This window comes from Lissotriton vulgaris, chromosome 1_1 (genome assembly GCF_964263255.1).
Source record: "Lissotriton vulgaris chromosome 1_1, aLisVul1.2, whole genome shotgun sequence".
Classification (NCBI taxonomy): Eukaryota; Metazoa; Chordata; class Amphibia; order Caudata; family Salamandridae; genus Lissotriton; species Lissotriton vulgaris.
The window spans coordinates 372,314,495-372,332,208 of record NC_141685.1 but is presented as its reverse complement, the minus strand read 5'-3'; the positions used below and the strand labels follow the sequence as shown (position 1 = coordinate 372,332,208).

General features: G+C 48.1%; 1 protein-coding gene across 8 annotated transcripts in view; it reads right to left on the bottom strand.

Annotated features, from left to right (window-relative positions):
- Positions 1 to 17,714, bottom strand: part of OSBPL9 (oxysterol binding protein like 9) — a 1,205,712-nt gene that overhangs the window by 394,457 nt on the left and 793,541 nt on the right. For all 8 annotated transcript variants that reach the window (XM_086952425.1, XM_086952427.1, XM_086952426.1 and 5 more), the window contains one exon: positions 16,981 to 17,099. In XM_086952425.1, coding sequence (XP_086808551.1) covers positions 16,981 to 17,099 — 119 coding nt within the window. The remainder of the gene's footprint in view (positions 1 to 16,980; positions 17,100 to 17,714) is intronic.

Genomic DNA, 17,714 nt, shown 5'->3' with positions numbered 1-17,714 from the left:
ATACTGCATGGGCAATAATGTTTTTTTTCCTTTTTAAATGCAGAGAACAATGTACTTACCTACGGTAAGTAACTTGTCTTAAAAGACCATTTAGCCGCAGATTCTGTACATTATAACGTGCCCAGGCATCAGACTGGATCTGGAATAATTTTTTGTAGCATTACTTCTGCGCCGGTAGGCAGTGCAGATAAGCATCCCCCACGCCAGAAGTGACATGCGCAGGGTCTATATAGGCATACAACCGCATGCTGACCTTAATTTGTGACTACTTTCCACACCAGGAGCACGGAGACTCAGTGAGGAATTGTGACCAGTGTGCCAAAAGTGAGGTCATCAAGGATCTCTCGAGATAGAAATCACAGTTCGCTGAGCGGAAAGGATCAGTAAGGAATCTCTGTCTAGACAGTCTCTACTAGATAAGCGTAAGTAACTTTTTCATCTGATAGATACTTCTTGCCACAGATTCCTTCCCATAGAAGAGATGCCCAAGCAATGCTTCCCCGGACTGTTTAGGAAGTAGTGCTTGGCAAAAGTATGCAGTGATGCTCCCGTGGCCACCTGAGAGATATCCAGAATGGGAACTCCTTAAGCTAACGCAGTAATTGTGAACTTGGCCCTGGTGGAATGAGCGAGTAGACGGTTGCTTCTTGGCCAATGCGTAGCAGATCTTTATGCAGAGTACAATTCATATGGAAATGCTTCTCTTCTGCACTGCTTTTCCTTTCTTACTCCAGCAAACGTAAAAATAGTTGATCGTCCACCCGGATATCTTTGGTACGATCAATGTAGAATTACAACACTCTTTTTGGATCCAGGTGGTGGTCTTTCATTGAAAGGGTGAGGCGGGAAAAAAGTCAGCAGCGTAATATTTTAGCCAACGTGGAATGGTATCAACACTTTTGGCAGAAAGGAAGCACTGGTATGAAGAACCTGTTTTTAGGGGAAAAAATGGGAATATGGGGGATGTACAGATAGCATCTAGAGCTTGCTAATAATCCTGGCCGATGTTATGGCCAACAAAAGACAGTTTGATGTTCAGCATTCTGAGAGGACTATTATGCATTGGCTCAAAGAAGAGCACAAGAGGAATATGAATACTAAATTAATGTCCCATAGGGGTATAATAAAAGGTTGAAGGGGAAAAGGTATTGTAGACCTTTTAGAAAATGTGTCACAACAAAATACTTGAACAGGGAAGGTTAGTCCGGCAAGGACAAGAAAGCAGAGATCATCGAAAGGTACCCTTTAACTGTGGCTAAAGAAAGGCCTTGCCAGGTAATTGATACCACAAACAAAAGAACTTCAGAGAAGGGTGCAGAAAGAGAATTAATCTGTTTCTTGGTGCACTAAGCCAAAAAACTGTTCCATTGGCAGATGTATATGGTTGTGAGGAAATGGGGTGTATTATATGGGGTGCATTATATGGTGTAGTTGTGCCACCTCACCGTGTAATACACTTAACCCCTTTAGGTCCAGTAAGTTTTATCTGGAAAACCCTCTGCTCAACCCTTGGTAGCTGTGGCACTGAGCAGTCGGGCATAAACAGAAGAACAAGTGTAAAGCATTTAAACAACGCAAAACAATTGCAGAAGAAAACAACAATATTCAAGACATCTGACAGCGATTTATAAAAATAGACTGTATTTCTATAAGAATTTAGACACTAGAATTCACCAGAGAGTTCCAGAGATATTGATTTAAGAAACAATAATGAATCAAAGCAATTTCACTCAACCCCGAACAAGCAGGTTTCCTTACTAGTTCCTGCAGGGAACTAGTCAGGAGGACCAGCAAGGTCCTCAAGAACAGTTACCTTCAAGAAGAAGCAATCCTTTTGCATTTCCAGGCACTTTATTCGTGTTGCAATGGATTCCTATGACATAGTCCTGTTGAAAGGGATGAAGGATGCTGAAGATGTATCAAGGATGCTGTGGACGTGATGCAGTCAACTTGGGTTTTCCTGTAGGGATCCGTAGGTCCACAAGATGATGAGGGGGTCCTGGTTGCAAGGTCGACAACATATGAAGTCCTCTACGGTATGGCCGAAGTCCAGTCACAACAGGACTACCAGTTGCCGAAGCCACAAGCCAATCCTTCCTGGATCAATAACTTCCCTTCTAAGGGTCCCAGTAAGTCTTCAACAGCACTCCAGGGTTCAACGAACTCCGGTGCAACACTGTGAATCAGATCTTGATCCTTGGTGCTGCACAGCAGCGGTGATACCGGGATGAAGACTTTGGGCTACCAACTTGCCCCAGCAGTCTGCTTCAGCAGTTGTGTTCCTGTGCTGTGAAGAGGAGGCTAGTCAGCTGGCGCTTGGGAGTTCTCTTGGCTTGACTGGGCTTTGGAGTAGACTTCTCCTTGAGCAGAATATGGCAGGCACAGTCCCTATTTTTGCTGTATAGAAGGTGCAGTCTCGTCGATGAAGCTTCTCTTTGCTGGTCTCACGTTGTAGCAGGCAGTCCCCCTTCCGTCCTTCTTCCATGCCGGTTGAGATCTGGGCGAGATCTTTATGCTCGGACTGTGCCATCAGGGCAGGATGTGGTTGGTAGTCAATGGGCTACCAGGTTCCCTCCCACATGGTGACCATTTTGTGCAGAGTGTGGCATTAGGCTATCCCAGGATGTACTGATGGAGCAAGGATTCGCACATTAAGCGACTTGCTTGTAATCATGAACCTCGAATAAACTTTAATAGACTAAATCAACCTGTTTGTCTTACTAATTTTGCACATTTCTACACTACATGATGTGTCCCAGTGAAGTTTGCCTATGTGTTTATTAATTGTAATCCACTTGCAGTAAAATGGTCGCTGAAACGCGGGAATTTAGTCTGCGCATGCGTCGGTCATATCCATGTGACGTGACTTACTCGCAGTTCTGGTGGGAATTTGTTGCTCATGCGCAATGCAATTTAAGATGGCTGCTCTGTGTTCTCACATGCTCTAAGCTTGCATTGCCGCTTTCGCAAAGCTGTTTGTTCTGCACTTACTCATAACGCTATAGTTATTATAAAGTAAGGGATATAGTATAGCCATTCATGGTATACAGTGTAATCTTTATTCTGTGTTCTAAATTGCTTTCGCTTGCTTTTCATGTATCGTATTCTTTGGGCCTGGGAGGTGCCTACTATTCCATCTTGGAAGCCCGTATGGTACCAGTCACGTGATGGGGGGAAAAGAAAACCATGCAGCAGTGGAACCCAGCCAGATGGCAGCCGTGCCCAAGAGGCTCTTGGGAACTAGAACAAACCTAGCCGGAGAAGCTGATCTGTACCTGAATTTGTTACATTTGTAATAAACTGCTGTATACTATTAAGCCTTAGAAAGGATAAATTTAGGTGGTGTGATGACTTAACCTCCTCCTTTGTCCAATCAGAATTGGGGATCGTTACACTTGCAACATTGGGGGGTGGTACACTGACCCGAAAAACAGTATAACTAGCCTAGATTTAGCTAGGGAAATTGTCCGACTTGTCTGAATAGCTGACCTGTCACTGACCCAACGCACTCTATAGGTGACTGATACAGAGAGCTGCGGAGCACTCTGTCCGAATTTCCACAGACCCACTCGGGGTTTTGGGAAACCTTAAGTGCTGGCGAAGCACTTTTCTGGGAGGTTGGAAAACCCAATCGGGGTAATTGGCAGATTCCTTGCAGAGAGGGAGTAGTGCAGGCGTTGCAACCGAAGCTGCGGGTGTTGGTCGTACCCTTTGGTGAACCCGGTCCTGATTAAAATTCTGGGGTTATCCTGTCCTGACTGTCCTTGAGCTGTACCTGCTCGCCTATTGGCAACCTAAGTCCTTGAGGATTCTTTCCCGTCTTTCCCAACTGGCCCGTGGCCAGGGTTGATCTTCACTCTATCCTAGGTAAATATAAAAGTCTGTGTGGGTGATTTGTTTATCTAAACTTGCATTCCTAACGTCTCGAATAAAGCATAATTGCATATGTTCCTTTACTTCCCCTGTTCCTTTATAAATGAGATTTTCATGCATTAATTGTCTATTAGCATGTTCCACTTTTCTACCTACCTTTAGTCAAATGCTAAATCGTTTTCTTATATAGTTTATGTTCCATTCTTACCCTCCCTATAGAGAATAAGCACATCTGGATAAATAAAATTGCATAAGTTTCATTTCTTTTGAACGGTTAGTGAATTTCGAAAGTCTACTTTGATTTAGCATGTTCCTTTTTTCTTACCCGCCTTTAGTGAAGTTGTGAAAGTCTGTTGATCTAAAATAGCGTGTTCCTTAATTTGCTACTTCCCTTAAATTTTCGATTTCTAAATGATTCTCTGCCTAATTCATAGCTATACAATATTTCTAATTCTAGTTATAGATAGTTTGATCTGTGTTAATCTTCTACTCATGGCATATGATGATGATGATGATGATTAGATAAAGGTTTTCAAGACTTCCTGAGTCTGTGGGTATTATAAAAGAGTACAAACATTTTCAATTGTATATTGTATTGTGTTGTCTACTTATTTTGCATCTAGCTCCGTGGTCCATTGTGATCTTAGGTACTTGTGACGAGGATTGGTAAGTCCGGTACATTGAAATAAATAGAAAGGAATAGGGTTACTGATAGTAGTGTGTAGGTTACCTGATTAAAATAAAAGTGTAATAAAATATATTATGGGCCCAAGTGTGCATATTTGGTAGCAAAGTTAGTCGGGTGACCTGCGCGCTCTATCAGTACTGTTCTCCCAAGATGGTGAGCCTCTTTCTCCTGGAGTACAGACCTCACTAGCCCACCCTTGGAGTGTTGCTACCTCTGGGCTACATGCCCCTGGGGAAACCGGTTCGGCAACTTTCTACCTCAATAGTGGGAGAGTTCTTCCCCTGATGTCCCACATCTGCTCTTCAAAGGCGACTTCAGCTTTGAAGCCTGCCTTTTGGGGAGAACACCTAAGTGGCTTCCTGCAGGAGAGAGGAGACACCTCCCTAGCAACCTCTCATTATTCTCCTTCCAGGGAGTCGGTAGCACATCTCTCCAGAAAGGCAGAAGACGGTATCGTGGAGCAGGCTCCATGTGTTCCTGGGAAGGAGCTTGAGTTTTAAAGGTAACAAAGTGACAACTTTATTAAAGGTGCACGCTACAACAATTTACATTAAGTTTGACTTGAGACAGAAGTTGTGCTTAAGGTAACGAGTTGCTTGAAACCTTGGAGTGCCCACTTTGGTTGCACCGTTCAGGAGTTAGCACAGCTGAGGAGTAAGAGTGTAACCCTGTAATTGACAATTAGGTGATCAAGTCTTTTCACAGTTAAACAGTCGCTTTGCAGGTTTCTACTTTAAGGACACGTACTGTACATGTCCTGTCTGTGTCATATGTGGCATCCTGAATTTAGGATTCGGTACACCTGCCAGAGAGGTGACTTACACACACATGTACAGGGAAAGTAGAGGTTTTACCACTGCTTTTAAAAAAGAATTTATTGAAGGAAAAAGGACAGGAAACAATACACAAGGCAATGGTACAATTAGCACGGACATGTGGTCATAAAGGAGGGACTTCTGAGTACAGTATTATACAGTATATAAATAATACAGGGAGCGAGGGGGGTCAGTGGGGAAGCAAGTTAATGACGACACAAAGTGGAAGATGCATGGAATGTCGGATCACGGGGAGAGGGAGACATCTGGGCTCTCAACGAAAGGAGGCGTACATATGTTTCCACGGTAAGCATTCCACTGGCTCCAGACCTTATTCCATTTCCTGGGTTTACCCCTTGCCACATATAGAGTCTTCTCTCTAAACATACACCAGTCCATATTTTCCTTCCATACCGATACCGTGGGCGGCCGCTGGGAACCCCACAGCTGTGCAATGTCTCTCTTAGCGATCATGTTTCCAAGGGTCACCCACTGGGTCTGTGCGACATAATAATCATTTGGCTTCCACACATTCAACAGGCAGCGACTGGCTTCAGGCAGTAATACCACTCCTGTGACCCTTTCCATCACTGCATTGCCACGATTCCAGAACGCAACCACATTCCCAAATTATATGGAGGAAGGTTCCAACCATTCTACAGCCACGCTTACATAACCCATGGGGGGAATAACCCATACGAACCAAGCGCGGGCCCATAACATACACACGGTGGAGGATTTTAAGCTGGACAAGGCGGAGACGGGCAGGTATAGCCACCTCCTTGGGCGAAGATAACACAGATTGCCAGTCCTCGTCGTCCAGCTCCAAACCGTCACCAGTCCAGACCTCCCTGAGAGGTAAAAGTAGATCAGCCCGATTGTTGATCAACTTCTTATATATTAAAGAAATCGTGCTATCGGGAACATGACCATCAAGCACCCGATCCTCCAGCGGGGAGGACCCAGGGATGTCGGCTCCCGCGGTGAAAACCGAGGCCAGAGCATGGTGAATCTGCGCATACCTGAAAAATTCCCTGTCACTCAACTCGTATTCTATCTTTAATGCCTCAAAGGTCTTAATTTTGCCCTTGGCCCAAAGGTCACCCACCCTGCTAATACCAATCATGTTCCATTTCTCAAAGCCTTTCGTTTTCCAGAGACATCCCAATCTCTCAGAAGCGTATAACGGGGTTGCACGAGTCAGTCGGTCTCTCCATCCCAAAGCCACATTCGCATCATGCCAGACTCTTACAGCAATCTTGGTAGGTCCAGATAATTTCCCCCCTATTGCCTTAGAGTAGAGCGCTCTATTGTAGTTACCACCTGGTAGCAGATACTTATCCATCTCGAATGCTGGGTTAGGACCAGGTGCATATGTTGCATGGTTGATCGCACTCAGCTGAGAGGCCCAATAATAGCGCCTGAAATCCGGAAGCGCTATACCTCCGTCGTACCAGGGGAGCGTTAGCTTAGCAAGGGCGATACGCGCACGTCCGTCCCAGACTAGCCGCCTCTGTAAGCTCTCCACCTCTCGAAAATAGCTCGCAGGAATAATATCGAACGTATTCTGGAGAGCATACAAAAATCGTGGCAAAGACATCATTTTGAAAAGCGCTGCGCGCCCGAGCGGTGACAATGGCAACCTACGCCAGCGCATAACATCGATTTTTAGCCTCTGAAGAGGGGGGAGTAGATTGCGCTCGTAGCGAACCGCGGGGTCCAGAGATATGAAGATCCCCAAATACTTGAAGCCCGTCTGCGAGACCTGGATAGGAAATCTACGAGGCAAAGGGGGGAGACCACCCGAAAGCACATATACACAGGATTTAGTCCAATTGATAACGAGACCTGAGTTCTTTACAAACGAAGTAAGCACGTCAAACAACACATTCAGCGATTTTCGGGGGGACGTAAGGTACAACAAGATGTCGTCTGCGTAAAGCGATACGCGATCCTCAAAATCCGGGGTCCACTGGATACCCTTTATTGAAGGCTCCCATCTCAGCCAGGCAGCCAGTGGTTCCAGAGCGAGGGCAAAAAGCAGGGGGGACAACGGGCACCCCTGCCTCGTGCCCCTCCCAAGGGTAAAGGAGCCTGATACTCGGCCATTAACAACCACCTGAGCGAGCGGCTTCTCATATAAAAGTTTCACCCACCCGATGAACCCGGAACCAAAACCAAATTTCGCGAGGGCGGCCCAGAGATACGGTTATTCTATTGAGTCGAAGGCCATCGTGGCGTCCAAGGACGCCAAGATGGCCGGCTCACGAAGAGACGCCGCCCTCGCTAGGACGACGTGTAGGCGCCGCAGGTTAAGTGCAGTGTTGCGATGCGGGATAAAACCAGACTGATCCGGGTGGATCAGGTCACTAATTACCTTGATCAGTCGGTTGGCTAATAATTTGGCTAGAATTTTGGGTTCGGCATTTAAAAGCGAAATGGGCCTATAGGAAGCGCAGCGATCCCGCGACTTCCCCTCCTTGTGGATAACCACGATGGTAGCGAGACGCTGATCACTGGGAAGGGAGCCAAAGTCTTGCGACTCCAGGAACATATCCCGAAGATACGGGGCCATTTTGTCCGGCCGCAGTTTGTATAGTTCAATGGGCAGACCATTGGTGTCCATAGCCTTGCCGGAGCGCACGGAACGGATAGCGGTGGCACCCTCATCCGCCGAAAGTGGTGAATCCATCATGTCTCTATCGACCTCCGAGAGGCGCAGCAATGCGATGTCGCGCAACAACAGATGAGAGTCTTCCTCTGCCCTATCAGAGACCGGAGAGTACACCGTTCGAAAATGTTCCACAAAACACTCAACAATCTCAGCCGGGTCCGTCACACACGCTCCATCAAGTTTCTCAATCACAGGAACGACACGAATCGCCCTTTCTTTCTTATCAAGCCACGCAATCAACTTACCAGCCTTGTCACCAGCATCATACAATCTGCCCTGTTGCTCCCTATTCATCACTTTGGCAGCATCCGTCACCAGGGCTCTGTAATCTAGCTGCTTCAGGCTGAGGGAATGAAGTTTAGCACAAGTCACGCCAACCTCAAGGTCACTCTCTAGCTCGGCTATACCTGTCTCCAGACAAACAATTTCTTAATTAGTTTTCTTAGCACCAGCGATTAGCGACAGAGCCTGTCCACGGATAACCGTCTTGAAAGCCTCCCACAATGACACAGATGAGGACACAGACCCCACATTTTCAAGAAAATAGTGATCAAGGGACTTAATCAAATCAGCGCGGGCCTTAGGATTGCGAAGATACCAAGGGTTTATAGGAGCGACCCGCCCTTCGCTACACACTTTAGTGTCCATGCAGAGCCACAAAGGGGAATGGTCTGATATACCCCGGGCAAGGTGTCGAATTTCTCTAACAGAGGAGGATTGCGGCGCCGGCATCAGAACATAGTCAAGTCTGGAGAGACTGCCGTGGGCCCCAGAATGGAAAGTGTATTGTATCTGCTCAGGGTGCATCAACCTCCAACAGTATACCAGACCAAAAGTTTCCAAAAACCCACTCAGCCATGATTGAGACTTAGTAAGACCTCTTGGGGGATGGCGATCTACGCTGCCAGAGAACACAGCATTGAAGTCTCCACCCATCCCCAGGATGCCATCAGGAAGGCTCAGCACAACACGCCCAATATCGGCAAACGTAGAGGTCTGTAGACCCGGCGGGACATATACGGTGATCAGTGAAACAGTCCTTCCCTCCCATCTCCCAGTGAGAGCGACATAGCGCCCCTTGTCGTCATGAATAACATCATCTATTTCCAAAGGGAGAGAGGACCGGACAAGGATGCCCACACCCCTAGAACCAGAAGTAAATCCCGAGTGTGCAGTAAGACGATAACCCCGCCTGCTCATAGTGTGACATATGTTCCCAATCAAATGTGTTTCCTGTAGGAGAACGACATCGGGGGAAAAGCGTCGCAAGAACTGTAGCACCACCCCCTGTTTTATCCTATCACCCAAACCATTGACATTCCACAACATTAGCCTCAACCCACTACCCCCCATCCCGGTAAGGAAAGCAGAGTCCACCCCACAGAGAACACAATGACCGGTTCAAAGAAAAAAACAATACGTTGCCTTGAGAAAAACTAACAAACACACAAACCCCCCCTCTACCCCCCAACTTGAACCCGTTACAACACCCCCCAACCTGCACCCCTGCGTTAGACTCAAAAGCCACCCCAACTTGCAGTGTGCCTGTCACCCTGACATTAAACTAGTCTACGAAAAGAAACCCGGAGGAGGAAAAGAGTCCCATTCCCCCCACCACCCTCGGGCATGCATCAGTAAAACACAATAATAATAGACTCATCGAACCCAGCTGTGTAATAAGTCAAATGTTCGGAAGTCGGGAACCACAGTGTCATTATTGCTCCGGCGCACCACCCTCAGCACCACCAGGGTGCTCAGTTCGATCGTTCTGAGTAGGTAGAGAATCCAGCCAGTCACTAACACTTTCAGGCGGTCAAAGAAAAACGTCCGGTCCTCGTATTCAACACGAAGCCTAGTTAGAAATAGCATCGCATATTTCAGGCCCACGTCTCGCAGTCTTCCCTTCACTCCCTGAAATCCCATCCTTTGCCTTTGCACAAGCTGGGTGAAGTCCGGGTAGAAGCTCACTGTTGTGTTTTCGAACTTCACAGGGCCGCTCACCCTCGAGGCCAGCAGGATAGCGTCTCTGTCTCTGAAATGGAAAAGCCTGTCAATGATAGGCCTCGGAGGGGCACCCGGCCTCGGTTTCCCACACGGCACTCGATGGGCACGCTCCACAGCAAAGAATTTGCTCAGACCTGTAGGGGCGAGGTAATTTAGGACGAGGTCTTCAACAAGGAGATCAGTTGCGGGATTTTCGGGGGTTTCAGGGACACCAATAATGCGAATGTTGTTGCGTCGAGCCCTGTTTTCAAAGTCTTCCAATCGGTGAGCCATGAGGTGGTTGGAGGCTCGCAGATTACCGATTTCAGTCTGTATGTCTGACACGTCGGTCGTGAGGCTAGAGGTCTTCAAATCTAGCGACTTGACCCTTTCATTGGTCTTGGACAAGTCAGCTCTGATCAGGGTAACATTGATGGCTACCGTGTCGATTTTAAGAGCAAGAGCTTCATATTGCTGGCCAATGGAAGCCTTGACATCCTGGAGAGTCAAGTCTGCCGACGCAGCCGGGTGTTCCTTGGCATCTTCCAGAGTGCGGCTGGTACCACCGGGGGACCTCTTAGGATGGGTATAGCGGTCCATAACGTTCTCATTGTCAGCGCTGTTAGCCATCTTGGAAAGTGCGCCCCGAAGGGGCCCGCGAGACCTGGTGAAAAAGGCCATTCACGAGCAGACCACCAAAGTCTTCAAAAATGGGCACAAGTGGCAGGGGTAACAGCGTAGCTCAAAAAAAAAGCACTCACGACTGCCGGCACACGATGGAGAGGCAGTGCCGGGCTGGGCCTCGGGCAGACTGGAACCGTCTTGCGATCTAATAGTGCCAGGACCAGAAAACGAAACTGAAAGTTAGTGCGAGGCTGTTGGGGGAAAGCCCCTCAGGCCGTTGTTGTTCAACTACTTCGCGGCGTCTTAGCTGGTCGAGCCCCCGGCTTCGCCACGGGGTGGGCCTCAAAAGTTCAGATCAGCGTAGCTGCGGTTCCCAAAGTCCAAATTACATTTTTGAAAGAGCAAAAGTGTCAGCCGAAGTTCATCTCCGATAACCCATATACAGAATCAGGATATCTTCCAGGATATATGCGAAGGGCGGCGAGGGTCTCGGGAGCCCTGTGCTCACGCGGCCATCTCGGATGCCCGCTAAGCCCCTCCCCCTTACCACTGCTTTTAATGGCAAAGTTTGTCTAGCAGTGCAGGACTGCTCTCTCAGTCTGTAGTGGCAGACTGGGGGACTTGTTTTATTTGGGGACCTTCAGGGTGGCACAACCAGTGCTGCAAGCCCTGGGGTAATCCTTTAACCTACCTGTCCTGGGTACCAGAGTATCATTTACTAGAGACTTAGTGGTAAGTAAGTTATCTCCAATTGGTTATAGACAACCTGACATACACTTTAGGGTTAGGGCACTGGCATGGAGGTCTGATTAGCAGGCCTCAAAGCACTCTCAGAGTCGAAAATCCAGCATCATCAGTTTAAAAGCTTGGGGGTGACGACACAAAAAGATGCATTTCCTTACAACGGTTTTTCACAAAGGAGGCCAGGCTGCTAGAATAACATCACACACTTTGGAAGGCAGATCAAATACTCTCAGCTGCTGCAATTCAATCTCCATGCATGACTAGACAATAACGCACACAACAGCAAGGAACTCTTCAGAACCGTCAAAGAGCTCTCCAACCCCAGTGCCGGAAATAACGACATCCCACCCTCACAAGACCTCTGCCACTCACTCGCCTCGTTCTTCCACAGCGAGATCGCCGACATACACAACAGCTTCGGCGCACAGACCACGTACCCAACCACCGAATCGACACCCCCCACCACCACCCTCCGCGCCTGGACCCCGGTCAGCACCGAAGACAAAATTCACACGATGAACACCATCCACTCCGGATCACCAACCGACCCATGCCCCCACCACGTCTTCAACAAAGCAGACTCCGCCACCGCACCCCAACTCCGGGACATCATCAACTGCTCCTTCAACACCGCCACCTTCCCGGAGAGCTGGAAGCATGCCGAACTCAGCGCCCTCCTGCAGAAACCATCAGCAGACCCCACCGACCTCAAGAACTACCTCCCCATCTCGCTCCTCCCTTTTCCTGCCAAAGTCATCGAGAAGACCATCAACAGACAGCTTGCCGCCTTCCTCGAGACGAACGGATCCCTCGACCACTCACAGTCCGGCTTCCGAGCCAACCACAGCACCGAGACCGCCCTCATCGCAGCCACTGACGACATCTGAGCCCTGCCGAACAACGGGGAAACAGCGGCCCTCATCCTCCTGGACCTCTCCGCAGCGTTCAATACTGTCTGCCACCGCACCCTAGTGCAGCGCCTCAGCAACATCGCAATCCAAGAGAAGGCACTAGAGTGGATCATCACAGGAAGAACCCAGAGAGTCCGCCTCCCCCCGTTCAGATCCGAGGCCACCGAAGTCATCTGCAGCGTACCACAAGGATCATCACTCAGCCCCACCCTCTTCAACGTCTACATGAGCCCCCTCGCAGCCATCGTACGCCAACACAACCTCAACATCTCCTACGCCGACGACACCCAGCTGATCCTCTCCCTCACCAACGACCCAGCCACCGCCAGAACCAACCTACACGAAGGGATGAAAGACGTAGCAGAGTGGATGATAAACAGCCGCCTGAAACTGAACTCAGACGGAAGTCCTCATCCTTGGATCATCACCCTCTGCCTGGGACGACTCCTGGTGGCCCCCTGCCCTGGGCAGCGCACCCAAACCAACGGACCACGCAACCTGGGCTTCATCCTGGACTCCTCCCTCTCGATGACCAGACAAGTCAACGCCGTCTCATCATCATGTTTCAACATCCTACACATGCTCCGAAAGATCTTCCGATGGATCCCCACCGAAACCAGTTAGACGGTCACCCAGGCACTCTTCACCAGCCGACTGGACTACGGAAACACCCTCTACACCGGAACCACAGCCAAACTACAGAAAAGACTCCAACGCATCCAGAACGCCTCTGCACGAATCATCCTGGACATCCCCGACACAGCCACATCTCCGGACACCTGAGAGACCTGCACTGCCTCCCCGTCAGCAAGAGAATCACGTTCCGACTCTTCATCCATGCACACAAGGCCCTCCACAACCTGGGCCCCAGGTACCTCAACAACCGCCTGACCTTCTACACTCCCACCCGCCAGCTACGATCGACCAGCCACGCCCTCGCCGCTGTTCCACGCATTCGAAGAGCCACCACGGGAGGAAGATCCTTCTCCTACCTGGCAGCCAAGACTTGGAACTCCCTACCCTTCCACCTACGTCTGACCCAAGACCACCTCTCCTTCAGGAAGCAACTCAAGATCTGGCTGTTCGAGCAGTAGCGCATACAGGAGTCTAGAGCACCACTTGAGCAAAAACAATTCTTCGAGAGTGAGCCAACTTGGAAACTCTAATGCGCAGAAGTGCTGAGATTGCAAGTTTCAGTGGTGGTGAACAGATCTAACAAAGGCTTCCCCCAGTCGCACAAAATAGCTTGTACCACCTCTGGGTGAAGACACCTTGTAGATCCAAGAGGTATCGACAGCTAAATTCCTCTGCCCTGTAGTTTAGGATTACACAAGGTACAGCATGATCAGGAAAATGTCCCAATGTTCCAGTCATGTCCAGAAACGCAGAACCTCCTGGTACAGAATCCAAGACCCCACTGTACAGTCTGAACAGCTGAACCAGCCTCACCTTGATGGATGGATGAAGACTTTTAATGCCAAGCGAATTGGTCTTAACTCCAACAGGTTGATGTGGAGCTGAGTCTCGGCTGGCGACCAGATTCCTTTGATCTTCACCTCACCGAGAAGGCTGCACCAACCTTCAAGCGTCACCACTGTGAGATCTGGGTGGGAAAGGGAGATGGGTCTGCTGCTGACCCAACTGCGGCCCATCATCCACCATTGCAAATCTTGTGCAGTTCCCGCTGATACCTGGATCAGGTCAGAGAGATTCCCCTGATGTGGAGCTCACTGGGACTTCAGGTCCCACTGCAAAGCCCAAGTATGTCAACTGGCGTACTTTATCAGCAGGATGAAGAAGGTCACGAGGCCCATCAGCCTCTGGATCGGTCTCTGAACGCCAGAGAATACGGGAGGTCCTCCTTAGTCTGGAGGTGGGGACAACAACACCTTCAACAGCCAGTTGTTGGGGTAGGGGTAGGGGTACACTGTCACCACTGAACTCTGCAGATGAATTGTGACCACCACTATCCTTTTCATGAGTACCAGAGAGGCGCTGGTAAGGCCGCAGGGGAGCACAGTGAACTGGAAATGCTCCTGACAAACCATGAACCACAGGTGACATGTGTGGGCTGGCAGGAAGGGAATATGCAAATGTGTCCTGCAAGTCCAGCGCTACCTTCCAGTCTCCTAGATCCAAGGAAAATGGGACCCGAGCCATAATGAGCATTCGGAATGTTTCCTTTTTCAGGAAGCAGGTGTGACGGTGCAGGTTTAAAATAGGACAGAGGCCTCCATCTTTTCTCGGCACAAGAATGTAGTGGGAATAGCAACCACAAACTATTTCTGATGCTGACACGGCCCGATCGCTCCTTTGGCCAAAACAGCCAGCACTTCCTGTCATAAGAGCGATAGGTGGCCCTCCATCAGCTGATCTGAGGACGGTGGCAAGGACAGCAGGTTTTTCTTGAACGTAAGGGCATAACCCCACTGAACAATCTGAAGCACCCACGTCTGCTGTTCTAGCTTTCTGTTAGGGCAGGTGGTGTCAGATCCTTCTGGCAACCAGTTTCCTATGATGTTGCAAGGGCACTTTAAAGGGTTTTAGTTGCGGCTGCTGGGGACGTGGTGGTTCTGGGCAGCTCTCTGGCCTTGATTCCCATGAGGTCTGTTGGATTCTCCTCCACTGCCACTAAATGACTGTGTAGGCTGTTGCCGATGGTGGCTAGGGGGTGAAAGGACGAGTCTGATAGCCCCTACCATAGCCCCAAGAAGAGCGGAAGGTGGCTGTTGTGGTCCATGAATACTCCCAAAGTGGTGGCTCTATGAACTTTAAGGCGCTCAAGCACCGAATACGCCTTGTTGCCAAACAGGTGAATTCCATAGAAGGGCATCTTCATGAAGTACCCTAGAATCCACTGAAAAGTCAGCAGATCTCAGCCAGGTGTGACATGTAAGCGCCAACAAAGAAGCAATGGCTCTGCACTTCGAGTCAGTCGTATCCAGCCTGAGCTGATGATGAACATTGCTCTGTCCCCACCACCAGCAATAGCTTGGATAAGGACGGCTCGAGTCTCCTCCTCGACCATGGGCAGTACTTGACCAGCTGAGTCCTATACAGTTTGGGAATACTAGCCCAATAAGCATGCAGTGTTGACAGACCACAGTACGAGGTCAGTAGAAGAAAAAATACTCTTCCCAATAGTGTCCAGCTTCTTTGATACCCTATCTGGTGGTCTGGTAGAGAAAGCACCACGTTTTAATTTATTTCGAGGTTGAGGCTTGTACCATCAAGCTCTCAGGGATGGTGTGATGGGTAAGGAAGACTGGGGCAGTGGTGTGGGCAATGTGCTGTGCACAGATGTGCCTGTGCAGGACTTGGCCCTGGCCCCAAAGCAGGACATCAGTGAGGGCTTCATTAAAGGGGAGACGGGGTTCTATCAGGAATATCCTGGGCTGAAGCACCTCAAAGACAATGGCCTAAACTTCACCTGAGGGGACCGTAATGTCCAAAACCTCAGCTGCCCTCTGTACCACTATGCAAATTAAGCCCCTAACTCCACTGCCACAGTAGTAGGAAAGAGGAAAGCAGTGTCTAGTGATGTGTCCCTGTCACTGGCATCAGACAATTCTTTGTACCAGTTACCCTCGGCCAAGGGGGTTGGGATAACTACACGGATCCTCAAACCCCCCCCCCCCCATCCCCCCCCACACCCCCCCCCCCCCCCCCCCCCATTGCATTCCTCACAGGGTCAGTAAAAAGAGGCACTGTCTACTTCTTGGAAAGTATGGATAAGGTTGACGTCGGACAATGCTGATCTCGCTCCATGTTGGAGTTAAGAATAATGACTTGGTCGGCACCACCAAATGGAACAAGGAGAAAAAACCACACATAATTGTGTACAGGGGTAGTAAGAAGTTTTTAGGGCTAATGGATGTGTACTGTATAGCGGTGGTAAGGGGATTTTGAGGATCAGAGCGGTGTAAATTAAACTTAAACGATATAAATGAAAAGAAATGCATTTGTATTAAACATTTAATGTACTTTATAGTGTTAAAAGAATAATTAAAAGTAATAGAAAATATATATTTAATAAGCTAAAATGTAAGTATAAACATAAAAAATGAATTTGATATACATTTACCTCTTTCCAATTAGGATCAATTACCCCACATCCAAACCTTGCAACCCAATGACATGTGATCTCGGCCCAAAAGGATAATTCAAACAGATCATACTATATCCTTCTAAATATGCTCAACCTACTGCTTATTTTCTTCTACCCCCCATCTTGAGCCTAAGGATCCCTACTCAAACAGAAGCCATCACAGTCCTAAAAGACAAATGCCAGCTCACACCAAGCCATCTAACCTGTGCACACCAGCTCTTCCTGATCCCTCTCCTATGTTTGTTTTGAAGCAGATTTGAGTAAGACAGAGTAAGATAGATTTATAGTTATATAGATAGATAGTTTGGAGTATAGAAGCATAATAGAGCAGAATAGAAATACTTCAGGGCAAGATATAATCATAATTGACCCAATGGAAAAAAAATGCATGGCTCTTGTTGAAATAAGGCTAAAATTGATGATACTTTAAGAAAGTTATGAAGGTGAACAAAGTGAAAAATGAAAGCGTAGTCTTGGTCAATCATTTAGAAAAAGTTTGACGTGTCTACTGCAGGGGTTTAATTTTTCAAGGACATAAATCGGGAAAAAACGTAACTTACTTTTGTGAGGTCCATTCCAAGTCTAACTTGAGAGAGAAGATGCATAATGACACTTTTGTGTTCTTCTACTGATTCACCTTCACCATCGTCCTCCTTGTCATCATGTGGGTCAAAAAGATCTGCGGAAAATTAGTCCTGTTAATACATAAACACTTTCACAAAGGCAAAACCCATCTAAAACAAAATACATTTTGAAAAGTCCTTAGTAAAAATGTATCCTTCTTTTAATATACTCTTCCCGAAAGTATTAGAACCATGCAACTTTTGTTCATGCTTTCAAACCTCACTACAGTAACCTCAAAACACCTTTCAGGCTTTTTTAAGCACTTTGTGGGGCTTCTCTACTTATACTTGTAGTGGAAAACAGAACAGGAACATATGGCCTACAGGTTCACAATTTGAAAAATGATTAGCCCACTGGAACTTGCTCTTCTAACGGATCTGACCAATCTATTTTAATTATTGCATTAATTCTTCAATCAATGCATTAGTGCTTATTCACTTATTAGCTTATGATACCAAAACAAATAACTACTTCAAAAAATCAAGTAAAGAGGCACTGCCTGTAAGGAAACACAGTGGGGACATTCCTTGAAGATTCCTAGAAGCCCCAAACCTAACTGTCAGACACAGACTCCGTTTCCCAACAATAGTGGTTATACGGACATGAATTTGGATCTATTACAACACAGGAGACAGGAGACTAGAACAGCTCGAAATTGGAGAAAGGGTAT